The 12934-nt window shown below is 44.6% G+C and overlaps 1 protein-coding gene across 5 annotated transcripts in view; it reads left to right on the top strand.

The window, feature by feature from the left end:
• lpp (LIM domain containing preferred translocation partner in lipoma) overlaps positions 1-12044 on the top strand; it is a 210482-nt gene extending 198438 nt beyond the window's left edge. For 4 of the 5 annotated variants that reach the window (XM_062555765.1, XM_062555767.1, XM_062555766.1 and 1 more), the window contains 3 exons: positions 41-219; positions 2808-2928; positions 7091-12044. In XM_062555765.1, the coding sequence (XP_062411749.1) occupies positions 41-219; positions 2808-2928; positions 7091-7219 (429 nt within the window). In that variant the 3' untranslated portion in view covers positions 7220-12044. The remainder of the gene's footprint in view (positions 1-40; positions 220-2807; positions 2929-7090) is intronic. The other variant, XM_062555769.1, reaches the window with a different exon arrangement.
• Positions 12045-12934: the final 890 nt, after the last annotated feature.

Here is a 12934-nt window from a genome sequence, read left to right as displayed (position 1 = left end):
GTGCGTGTGTGTGTGTGTGTGCACGCGTGTGTGTGTGCAGAACACCCTGGAGACCTGCAACATCTGCAGCCAGCCCATCATGGAGCGCATCCTGCGGGCCACGGGCAAGGCGTACCACCCCCAGTGCTTCACCTGCGTGGTGTGCCAACGCAGCCTGGACGGCATCCCCTTCACCGTGGACGCCGCCAACCACATCCACTGCATCGAGGACTTCCACAAGTGAGCACCAATTTCCACTAAAACACACTCTATTATCCACGACATTTAAAAACACTCCAACATCCACTGCATCGAGGACTTCCACAAGTGAGCACCAATTCCCACTAAAACACACTCTATTATCCACGACATTTAAAAACGCTCAATGGTGTTTTTTGCCCCCAACGGCACCTTCCAGGCAGCACAGCCTAAAAGGCACTACCTTTACCCTATTCCTAACCCTAACCCCCCTCAACCCTCATCCTACCCCTAAACTGAGGGGAGTAGTGCCTTGAAGGCAGCGCTGCCTGGAAGGCACTATCAAGGGCAAATAATACCAAAGACCTTTAAAAACACTCCAATATTTAGAAATTAGGTTTTTCATTTCCGGCCAAAGCTGCATTTTGGTAGACAGTGCATGATATATTTTTTCTTTTTTTTCTGTCAGTCATGAATTACATATAATTTCCATACTGAGTGCAGAATTTCTAAAGGAATATAAGCTGAAAAATATTCTAGTGAGCCAGCCAAGACTGCACAAAGTTAAGAATGGACGGAAGATGAAAACCGAAGTGGGGTTTCATCATTAAGAAGGCGGATAGAGTGGCGATGTAAAAGATGTCTCTAGTTAGATCCTTTGCGTTGAGGTGTTCTAAATTATATCCACAAAAAGAGATCACAGAGTTTGCTCCTCAAAGCAGTGTGTCTAAGGCTGGGTCAACAGCATCCTCCTGTGTGTCATCCCTGCACACACACACACACACACACACACACACACACACACACACACTGCGGCTGAGAGAGCAGCCCTCGCAGCTAAAACAGCCGATTTACCGCACAAGGCTGCACTTGAACTCCAAACAGCACACGTCCAAGGCAGAATGGAGATGATTGAACTGCATTGATCATGCAGTGGACACAGATTATAACAGGCTGGCCGGTCCACTTTCATCCACCGCATCGGAATCGGCCCCTTTCCATCCAGCAAACACCATTAGAAGGGTCGTCCAACAGACCAGTGGGTGCAGCTCTCTCATGCTCCTTTGTTTGGCTTTGGTCTTAACGGTTTCCTCATAATTGAATGATTGGATAGAGTAATGTGACTGACAGGTTGACTTATGAATTATGGATGAACCCAAGACCTATAATCACATTTGGTAGCATCTCCAATTGCTAATACCAAAACTATTTGATAATTATTGCTATTATCGTTTTGCACATGTTAGCGTTAAAAGTTAAAAGTATAAATGTTGCCATGACTCTTCAGGGTTTTTCTTTTTTTTTTTTTTCATCTGGTTCTGGTTACCGGTAATATTTGGGTTGAAAGGAAATCTCTCTTTTACTGTAAGTGAGATTGGCAGAACAAAAACTATCAGTAACCTCAGCTTGAGGAGTGGCGGCCAGGCAAACAAAGGCTGTCTTCAGTCGGACGGAAACCGTTCCGAGAGATGCAGGTACTCAAAGAGGAAGCGAAAGTGCCGGCTGGTAGACCCGGCCCAGAAGATGGGCTCACTACAACAGAGACGCCTTTGAGTCGAGGAACAGCCACGCCACCTTTGTGTCCTCTCCTCGCGGTTCCGCTGTCTGAGGCCACAGCAAACCACTTCTCACTCGCTCCTATTCATTGTGATTATCCCAACAAGAACTCTGGTCACCTGATTGAGCTGAAAATGCCTCAGCACGGCACATATCCTCAAATGACCTTCTGCTCTCCGAGTCCCCCTTCCTCTTAAGGTGTTCCTCAACCAGCCGCGACTGTCAAGGTGTAAACTTCTAGAACAATCCCTTCTCAGATAGCCATCTGCCATATTGTTGGCCATATCATATTTGTTCCAATTGCATTTAGTCGACACTACCCATCATGCGCAAACACTTAATGCCGGTCAAACACAATGATCTCTTTGTCGTGTTTGTGATGGGGAGGAAGTTGCTTAGAAGAACGAATCAATTGCTTGCTTTTTTTTTCGTGGCACCAGTTTGTGTTTTTACATAACATTCATTTCTCTCCCTGACCCCATAAAAGGCCGCTTCTGGTCATCAGTTTCTCTCATAATGGATCGATTGAAGTTCATGTGGAACTAAACCACGCGTCAGGTTCCCAATTCAGACGCCACTGCGTAAAACTGCTGATTGGATTCTCATGACGACCAGACGAAGACCACAGATCTAATCTGGCTCGGCCGCACCCTCTTCCTCCTCCTCCTCTTCCTCCTCCTCCTCCTCTCATTGATTTGCACTGCCCCTTTGGCCTCCTTACCACCTGCTGACTTTGCCCATCCCAACTTGGCCTACTTTTGGTGCCCCGGTCATCTGATTAGCCTGTTAGCCTGTTAGCCTGTCACTAGTCGTTATTTATTTCTGTACTTATTGGAAATCAGTAGTGCAGCAGAACCCTGTCATTATTAGCCCCCTGCTGCCTGTTTCCATCCTCCTGTGATTGCTAAGCCACTAAAGACATCTGTTTGTGTTGATGTTGTTGTGAACACGTATGTGTTTGATGTTGTTGTTAAGACGTGTGTGTGTGTGTGTGTGTGTGTGTGTGTGTGTGTGTGTGTGTTGGTGTGTGTGTGTGTGTGTGTGTGTGTGTTTCGGTGTGTTTGTGCCAACAGGAAGTTTGCCCCGCGCTGCTCCGTGTGTGCTGAGCCCATCATGCCGGCCCCTGGTCAGGAGGAGACGGTGCGCATCGTGGCCCTGGACCGAGACTTCCACGTGCAGTGCTACCGCTGCGAGGTGAGCGCCGCTGGACAGATAGAGGCCGCCGGGGCCCCAGCTGCACTGAAGGGCACGGAGCAAAGTCTTTAACAACAAACAAGACAAATAGTGAATTTAATAACAACAGAGAGGGTTAAAGCGGAGCGAGAGGCGCAAATGTTCAAACATGTCCGCGTTCTGTTTTCGCAAAGGGGAGGGGGGGGCGAAATCCCCCTTTAAGCAGACCTAGAAAGTGACGTTACATTCGAACTTAACTGCTTGCCAATCTGACAGAGATCGATATCCCACTATGACGACTTTGCGACACGCAGACAGGAACTGTTTGAATGTTGCTTCCATAGAGATGCATTATGTTGCTCTATCTTGTCAGTATGAAGGATCTTTGATAACAAGGCACAATCAGTCTTCTTATTCAACACCATGGGCAACACACTTAGTTGCACACATTGATACTGTAGGTACACACATTAATGGGTCAGCCCATTGCTCCCATATGCCACATAATGCCATTTCAAGGAAACTTTGCTTGTTTACAGACTTTGCCCTTTGCTCGCCATCTAAATGGGGGCCCTTAGACTGCTGCTGCTGAGGGCGTCATTTATAGGCTAGACACAGCCCAGTCCAGTACTCACGCACACACACACACACACACACACACACACACACACACACACACACACACCTGGTTTCAGTGTTGCTCCACTTGTTTGCGAAGGCCCCTTGGCTGAGGGGGAGCTCTCTCTGCAGACCTCTTATCTTATCAGAGCAAATGTCTCCTCTCCCAGGTGAGAGGGAGTCACTAGCACAGCTCACTTCTGACTTCCTGCAGGGAGGTGAAGTGAGATCCCTTTACCCCCATGGAGCCCTGGGCCTCCTCCTCCTCCTCCATCTCCTCCTCCTCCTCCTCCTCCTCCTCCAGGCTTCTGTGTGAGTGTAAGGACTAGAGACAGGCCAGGAAAGAAGTGGAGGAAGGGAGAGATAGAGGGAGAGCATGAGACAGATGGGGGGGCGGTAAAGGGAGAGAGTGAGAGCATGAGAGAGACAAAGAGAGGTGGGAGGGTGAAAATGAAAAGAGAGAGAGAGGACAGGAGAGAGAGAGAAAGAAAGAGAGATGGGGAAGGAGTGAAAGAGGGACCAGAGGAAGTCCCTGGAGCAGCTTGTGTGGAGTGCAGTGACCACATGAGTGCACAGGGCTTGGCAGGCTGAAAGGTCAGCAGGGAAAAGCACAGCGGCTGAGCGAGACTCAGGCCTGTTCAGCTCTCCTCATCACACTCAGGCCTGTGTTCAGCTCTCAGGTCACTCTCAGGGCCTGTGTTCAGCTCCCCTCATCACTCTCAGGGCCTGTGTTCAGCTCTCAGGTCACTCTCAGGGCCTGTGTTCAGCTCCCCTCATCACTCTCAGGGCCTGTGTTCAGCTCCCCTCATCACTCTCAGGGCCTGTGTTCAGCTCTCAGGTCACTCTCAGGGCCTGTGTTCAGCTCCCCTCATCACTCTCAGGGCCTGTGTTCAGCTCTCAGGTCACTCTCAGGGCCTGTGTTCAGCTCCCCTCATCACTCTCAGGGCCTGTGTTCAGCTCTCAGGTCACTCTCAGGGCCTGTGTTCAGCTCCCCTCATCACTCTCAGGGCCTGTGTTCAGCTCTCAGGTCACTCTCAGGGCCTGTGTTCAGCTCTCAGGTCACTCTCAGGGCCTGTGTTCAGCTCTCAGGTCAGACTCAGGGCCTGTGAAGGGCAACGGAGCAGAGAGAGAGAGAGAGAGAGAGAGAGAGAGAGATAAGGAAAACGTGTACAGTAGGTGTGATCAAATCTGTGCCTCCATACGTAAAAGACGTACTAAACCATTCCTAAAGCATCCATTTGCGAATGCACACATATTTAGAGGTGGAAATGCCGTATGGTTGAGTTTGAACATGAAAGAAATGCAGATATGCTACACTGTTGACCTTGAGATACATGTGGAATCCAAGTAGTGCCATGTTGTTTGCGTTGGGGCTCTCAACCGTAACAGCATTCAACCTTCTCAAAGCCTCTGCTCTATTTGATTGGAATTCAGAAAAAGAAAATACAACCTATTTGCTCTTTTCCACTAAATGGCTGTGTGTGCATGTGCAACATGCAATATGCATGTACAACCTCGAATCAGAAAAAAACACCTTGTGTAAAATGCAACATATCAAATGTTGAAAATGAAGATTTTTACTACTTCATGGCAAATATGTGTTAATTTTGAATATGATGCCAGCAACATGTTTCAGAACAAGTTGGGAATGTTTACCATTGCGCTGCTTTAACTCTTCATTTAGCAAAATTCTGTAATGTTTAGGAACTGAGACCAGTCCCTAGACTTTTGACAATGAAATGTTGTCCAATTCCTGCTCAGTATAGGATTACAGTTGCTCAACAGTATGGGGTATTCTTAATCATGTGTTTTAATGTCATGAGGCACCTGTGGTGACTGCAGACAGGCCATTTTAGGCCTCTATGGAGAAATACTGTTTAAATGTGTGCAGAATTAATGTTGGCTTTTTTTTTCTTGAAATATTCAAGGTCTTCCTTGGAAAAGGCATTGCCTAAATGGCAGTTTATGTTGCTCAAAACCTGTATACATCATTCAGAACTGGTTGTGCCTTGCCAGATGTACTGTACAAGATACCCATTCAGTAATGCCCCTCCACACAGTCATAGACGTTGGGTTTCGAACTGAACACTAAAACAAGTTGCACAAGAATTGAACAAGAATTGCACATTTTCATTTGTCCAACCACAGGACCTTTTTCCACGTTACCTTAGTCCATTCTAAACAAGCTCAGGCCCAGATGAGACAATGGTATTTCTATATCATGTCTAAATCCAGTTTACACAGTTTACAAATTTGTTTAATTGAGTGTCAAAATGTGCTCATACATGTAGGTAATGGTTATCAGAGGTTTCCTGAGCCCATACAATGATTTTTCTTTTACTGAAACAAGTCTGGTTTTAATGCAGTGCCATCTGAGGTCTAAAAGACCACAACCATCCAATAATGTTTTCAGCTCTTGCAAAGATTTCTCTGGATTCTCTGAATATTTTAATGATTTATGTACTGTAGATGATGAACTCCCCAAATAATTCATAATTTCATGTTAAGAAGCATTAAAATTACATTGTTTCATCCTTTGTCCACACAAGTGTACACAGAGTGATGAATACCCCCACATCTTTATTTTTAAAAGCCTCTGCCTCTCTGGGATGCTCTTTTTCATACACAATCATGTTGCCAGTTACCATATCTAGTTGTGAAACGTTCCTTATATTGTTTTCTTTATCACAATACAACGTTTCTAGCATTTTGTCAAAAAAAAAAAATGTGTCGCTGGTATCAAATTCTAAATGACCTAATAATTTAGAATGTGTTCAATTAACTATAATTGAACTATAACTATGATTATATTTTCCATGAAATAGTCAAATGTCTACTGGTGACAGGTCTCTGAGGGTCATCAGGATGTCTGCAGGAGAAGCATGTGAAGAAGCATTGCTGTCACTGGCTTCTATTTTAGACTTGGCATGTCAGAGGAGCTTTGTGCAGACCATTGTTACCTGATATTGCGCTCTCTCTCTCTATCTCTCTCCCTCTCTCTCTCTCTCTCTCTCTCTCTCTCTCTCTCTCTCTCTCTCTCTCTCTCTCTCTCTCTCTCTTAGTTCAATTCAATGTAGTTGGAGGGGGTGGGTTTGAATAGTAACAGTAAGTTGATAAATTATGCATGTACACTGGCTCTCATTCACACTCTTTCTCTCTCTCTCTCTCTCTCTCTCTCTATCTATCTATCTATCTATCTATCTGTCTGTCCTGGTAGAGAATGGTAGAGAGTGTCCTCAAGGCTTTCTATTCATGTTCCTCATTTGTCCACAGTAGAGACCATGAGAAACAGACTGAAACAGACTAGAAGAGTCTCAAGGCCTGTGACAGAACACTGCACAGATGTGGTAGAGGAAAACGGATGTCATTGCTCTTTGTGTCACTGTGCATGACTATAACTATGTGTGTGTGTGTGTGTGTGTGTGTGTGTGTGTGTGTGTGTGTGTGTGTGTGTGTGTGTGTGTGTGTGTGTGTGTGTGTGTGTGTGTGTGTGTGTGTGTGTGTGTGTGTGTGTGTGTGTGTGTGTGTGTGTGTGTGTGTGTGTGTGTATGTCTACCCCCTATAGGATTGTGGCACTCTGCTGTCAGAGGGAGACAACCAGGGCTGCTACCCATTGGATGGTCACGTTCTCTGCAAAAACTGCAACACCAGCCGCATCCAAGCCCTCACCGCCAAGGCCACCACTGACCTCTGAATCACACACACACACACACACACGCACACACAAAGAAACATACATCCACACTCACACTCCCAAGCACATACACACACACACACACACACACACACACACACGTGCACACACAACATACACATGCACAATATAGAAACACTTGCATGCACACAAAAAATGTTCAGTCACACCCCTGAAAAAAGCTGCCTGCTTTGACCAAGCTCGACAGTATGCGAGCACACACACACATACACAAACACACACACACGCACACATGCACACACGATGAAAATACATTTATAATTTTAAGTATCCTCGTTAGTTTCACCAGTGCACCCACCCACATGTATTATGCAAACACAGACACAAATACATATGTGCATACACGTGCACACATACACACACACCCACACACACACACACACACACACACACACACACACACACACACACTCACACACACACACACACACACACACACACACACCCACACTCACACAGACACACACACAGGCACACAAACACACACACACACACACACACACACACACACTTTATTATATAATGTTGCACAGCTTAGTGCCAGCAGTGATGAAAGTATTTAGTTGACCACTGCTCTTCCTATGCAATTAACCTATGGCTGTCCAGCGAGGCCCTGAACACAGCGCACTCCCATACTGCAACACCTCTGCACGTCTGGAGTCCCAATGGTACAGACACGAGCTGCGTCCTGTGCCCCATACATTCTCCCCCTTTGAATTCTGGAACAGGCACTCTTCAGCACTGTTTGGGCTCTGAGGGCACCTGTAGGTGACGACCTTTGCCCACGTTTTTAACTCTAAAGGGATTACGTATTTCCACAGAGTGCTTTGAATGGGTTGGAAGGTCCAGAGTGTCTAATTTTGCGTTATTATTGTAAAGGCTTGTGTTGCGCCGCATTTCAATAAATGTGTTATGTATTATGTATACGTATTTGTCACAGGGCCAAACACTCATAACACATAGAAAACCTTCCACAACCCAGGATGGTGGCGAGGCCTAGGTTGTATTACCTGCTATTTATGCTCTGTGAAAAGTGTCTGTTTCTCTGCTGGCCTGCAATCATCGTTTTATGATAAAAACAAAAAAAAAAAAGTAAGTAATAATGCGGAAAAGAAAGAGAGTCTGGTCTGGATATAGAAATGAAACCTAGAGAACAGCGTGGTCTTGTTGGCTCGAGATAAACAAGTCTGAAGTAATCTCAGAGATGCTGTCGAGAGAGCTCGGGAGAGTTCAGTGTCTGTGTGGCGGCCATCTCCCACACACGCAACAGAACACGAGGACAGACAGAGAGAGATGCACTAGAGAAGTAGACATGTAGGAGAGAGACCTAGTCTGCACCTCCGTACTGTATGTCAATGAACCTACTAAACCATTCCTACATTACAAGCTTCCCTTTACAAATCTACTTACAGTCCTTATGGCAGGAATGGGTGTTTGAGTATTTTCAAGCACACATACTGTACACACATACTGTACACACAGACACACACACACACACAGACACACACACACACACACAGACACACACACACACACACACACACACACAGAAACGGTTTTAACATTCCTTGATGTGTTTCAGTATTTGAAGCATTAGCCAAAGAGCTGCTTACTTCTGTTGACAACCTTGAGTAGTGTATGCAATCCAGGTAGTGCCACATTGTTTGCATAGCGACTGTGAATCTCCAAGCTTCTGCGGCCTTCAGCCTTCTCAACCAAAGAAGTCATTCAGTTCCATTTTATTGGACTTCATAAGAGTAAATATGATGACCTTACAAGTTTTTATTTTTTTGTTCTGTCTTGTTTTTTTTGTTTGTTTTTTTTAACTGAGCAGGCTCACCAGTGTGTGTGTATGTGTGTGTGTATATAATAGAAAGGCAACATGCATTTACTTAGAGTAACCTAGTAGGCGGTTGAAAGCCTACTTCAGATTCTCCTGGTGACATGAAAGAGGCTAATGTAATGGTAAAGTTTTTGTTTGTGAAGGTCGTCCAGCTTGTGGTCAGGATAGCATGTGAAAGACGCATTGCTGTGGTGTGTTTGCCGTCAGGATAGCATGTGAAAGACACGTTGCTGTGGTGTGTTTCTCCTCTGCGGCTGGCTTGTGTTCCGTGAGCTCCGTGCAGGCCATGCTTACCTCAGAGGCATTGCTCACTTCAGTTGCGTGTGTCAGTCTCTGCCCATTAAGCAGGGTTCAGACCAAAGATTCGCGACGGGACGAGACGCGCCGCGACGTTCTAAAACCTTGCAACTGCGACTAAACATGTTGAATGCTTTGCGACGGCTTGCAACTACAGTATGTGCAACATTTGATTCACATCACCGCAACTCGTTCTCGTCACGTCGGGAATCTATGGTGTGAATTGGGCCTTTTAGAACTGAGTGCCTTCCCAAGACTTTCCGTTCATCGTCCTCTTTTGCCTTCCTATGTGGTGCACAGCCGAGACCATGAAACGCAACCCCACAACACTTTTAGATATTCATCATATTTACTGTTTTATGAACAAGGAAGATAGTAATATCAATGAAAGTATTATTTTTTTGTAGGATTAAATCATAGAGATACTCTGAACTTTTGACAATATGCATTTTTATATTTGATTGCATTGACACTTTATTAAGAAAGATATGCAAATATTTGAACTTTAAAGGAAATATTGAAATAGTTGGGGATACAGTAAAAGTTCACTTCTCGTCTTCATTGTTGTGTCATGGGCGTGAGCTGTATCTGTATACATGTGTGTCATTCAGTCATGAGATTGTGTCGTAAATATTGTCTTAAGGAAAGAACTCTGAAATCTCTCGTTTTCATTCAAGCAAAGGTACTGTTGTGTGTCCCACAAGCCCCCTGTCTCATTTCACTTGCTGTCATTTTATTAGAAAGGTTTTTTTTGTTTTGTTTTGTTTTTTTTTACATTTACTACCTAATGTCAGCCTACAAAGTGGCCTGTCCAAAATTGACTAATGATCTGATAGCCTTTTGTCCAGAACTGCTCTAAATGGGGAAGATGGCTCTCAAGTGTATGTGATGTTTACTTGTTACCATTATTTGCATGCGTGCAAAAAGCTTTTTCTGTTTTGTTTCCTTTTTCTTACTGTTTTTGCCTTGTTTGTTTTCTGAGGGTTCTTCCTTTGTTGTCTATCACGCAATATGTCTCAACTTCAGAAGTACTCAGCGTGCAGGGAAAGGCCTGTTTAATATGGACCATATTGACCAGAATGGACCAGCGGGCTATTTAGACAGAGCTGTAGACAAATGATTGATGGGAGTTAGAACAGTCAAACTAAAACAATTCCATCCAACTAACACCAAAATACAGACTGAAGGTGCACACCAATCCAACTGATGGTATGCGTTGGAGTTTGAGCACCTTAAAAGATCAGGGCCAGACTCACACCAAATCAGGGCCAGATCAAAGCTTCCCCGGGGTCAGCTGATAATGCTGCCTGACAGGTCGTCCCCACAACAATGCAGTGGCGCAGTCTGTCTTGAAAATGATGAATGATCATCACATCCTTCATCATGAGGTCTGTGTATTGCTCCACTCATCTTGTGCACAGGACTCCCATCCAGCTGTGAGGCATCTGAGCGATCCCACGAGACCTGGGATAGCCAGAGAGGCTACGTTCTCATTGAAACAGCACGGCCTTTGGCATGGCCTGCTGCTTAATGTTAGCGATAGCTACAATACATCCAGAACATTTTAGTACTCCCATTCTGTTGTGCTTTAATCGTTGTACTTTCTTGTACTGTGCCCTTTCTTCACTTGTTGATGCTAGAATATATTTCATGTGTCTTTTCAAATACTCTGTGTTGTTTGTTCCTAGTCTGCTGGCTACTGCTCTCGTATACCAAAGCAGAGAGAGAGAGAGAGAGAGAGAGAGAGAGAGAGAGAGAGGAGAAGATGCTCTTGATGCCTTCTTTAAATGTAGATGAAGAATGTGAGTGGCTTGGCCCAGGGGAGTGTGTGTGTGCAGACAAATACGAGTTCCTTTTAGTCAATAATTAAGCAGAGGCATACATGTCGTCACAGCCATATGGTCCCTGGAGACCCTAACCAGCAGAGCGCTTCCTCGCTCCTCATTGTCTTTGCCTTCTGCCGCTGTCCTCAAAGGATCTGTGTAGGCTCTGCTGCACGTGTTGATCAGGCTACTCACCGTCTAACAGAAATGTGTGCTGTCCACATGTCCACCTTAATGACCCTCAGATTTTGAAAAACATTTTTTTTTTTTTAAATGTGCGCTGAAATGTGGGTAATGTAGGTAGTTCTACAAGTGGGTATTCTGTGTCAGAGCTCTTCAGAAGACTTCTTTTAAAAGGTTGCTCCCATCCATGCTGCATTCCCCTGCATTGTTTGAATATTATGCCATGCCTATAAAGATATGAATATATTGCTTGGTGAAGTCAAAGGTAAAAAAAAAATTGTTTCTAATCACTTCTGCTGCACACCCCTTATTCACATTCTCTCATTTCCATCTTCAACTAGTTTCCTTAAATAACTGTGTGGTAAGGTCCACAGCTGTGAACAAACTCTAAATGCTTTACCAAGCAGGGTTTTACGGAAGGCATCACCGTTTTGTGTTAATGATCTGTAGATTCCATAGAGGCTATTCTCTATACCTTATTGTTGAATTTTGTTCAGGCAGGTTAAGTCGTTGGTTTAACGGCCTGGTTTCTTCCACATGGCAACTTGTAGAGCATCCTTTATGGAGAAAGTTCTGGATCATTCCTGTTATTGTTGTTTCTCTCCTGTACTCCTGCCTCTTTCTCATGTCCTCAATAAAAATGTTTGTAAAGGCACAACGTTACTTGTCTGGTGTTGGACTCACACATTCATTGCCTGTATTGGTTCTGTAAGTAGGTTCCCTTGGATAATATATTTCACTAATGAATAGCCGAGTGCAAGGAGTCATCATTACTGTACTATATTATAATATTATAATATATATAATTATAATATTTCCCATGGGCTGGTGTTACAGTATATGGAGGTGCTAAGGGCTGAAGCACACCATGTCAGAAATTGATTCACAACAGGGCAGCAAATATGATTATGTTCATAATTATTTTCATTAGTTTAGTCTGTAAAACCTGATAACAACATGCTGAATAATATGTGGCTCTGTGTCATGGGCAGCTGTGCAGGCATGACTACTAGAATGCATTTGGTAGTAGAGCTACTGTATCACAGGACCAGCTTTCAGTAGTATGTACAGTACTGTATGTAGTAGTGGAGATATCACAGGACACAGGCCTGTCCAGATTTCAGTAGTATGTACAGTATGCAGTAGTGGAGATATCACAGGACACAGGCCTGTCCAGATTTCAGTAGTATGTACAGTATGCAGTAGTGGAGATATCACAGGACACAGGTCTGTCCAGATTTCAGTAGTACGTACAGTATGCAGTAGCCGTTGACAGATGTCAAGGATGAGGATAATCCTAGTAAGGAGAGGATAATACTAGTATGCATGTAGTGTAGTAGTACAGTATGTACTGTACTAGTATGCAATGCACAAAATTCTGATTCTATCGTAGAATCAGTACTAGTACGCATGTAGTTGTAGTTTGTAATAGTATCCAAGTACCGTACTGTTGTCGTACAGTATGTACTGTATTAGTGGAGGAGACCAGAGACAGTTAGCCTGACCAGACCAGCCATAAAGGGTCTGGGAACTCACCGTAGGCAGGGC

The sequence above is a fragment of the Sardina pilchardus genome, chromosome 15 (assembly GCF_963854185.1).
Source record: "Sardina pilchardus chromosome 15, fSarPil1.1, whole genome shotgun sequence".
In the NCBI taxonomy this organism is placed as follows: domain Eukaryota; kingdom Metazoa; phylum Chordata; class Actinopteri; order Clupeiformes; family Clupeidae; genus Sardina; species Sardina pilchardus.
Note: the sequence above shows the minus strand (reverse complement) of the source record. Positions and strands in the feature narration are given on the sequence as shown.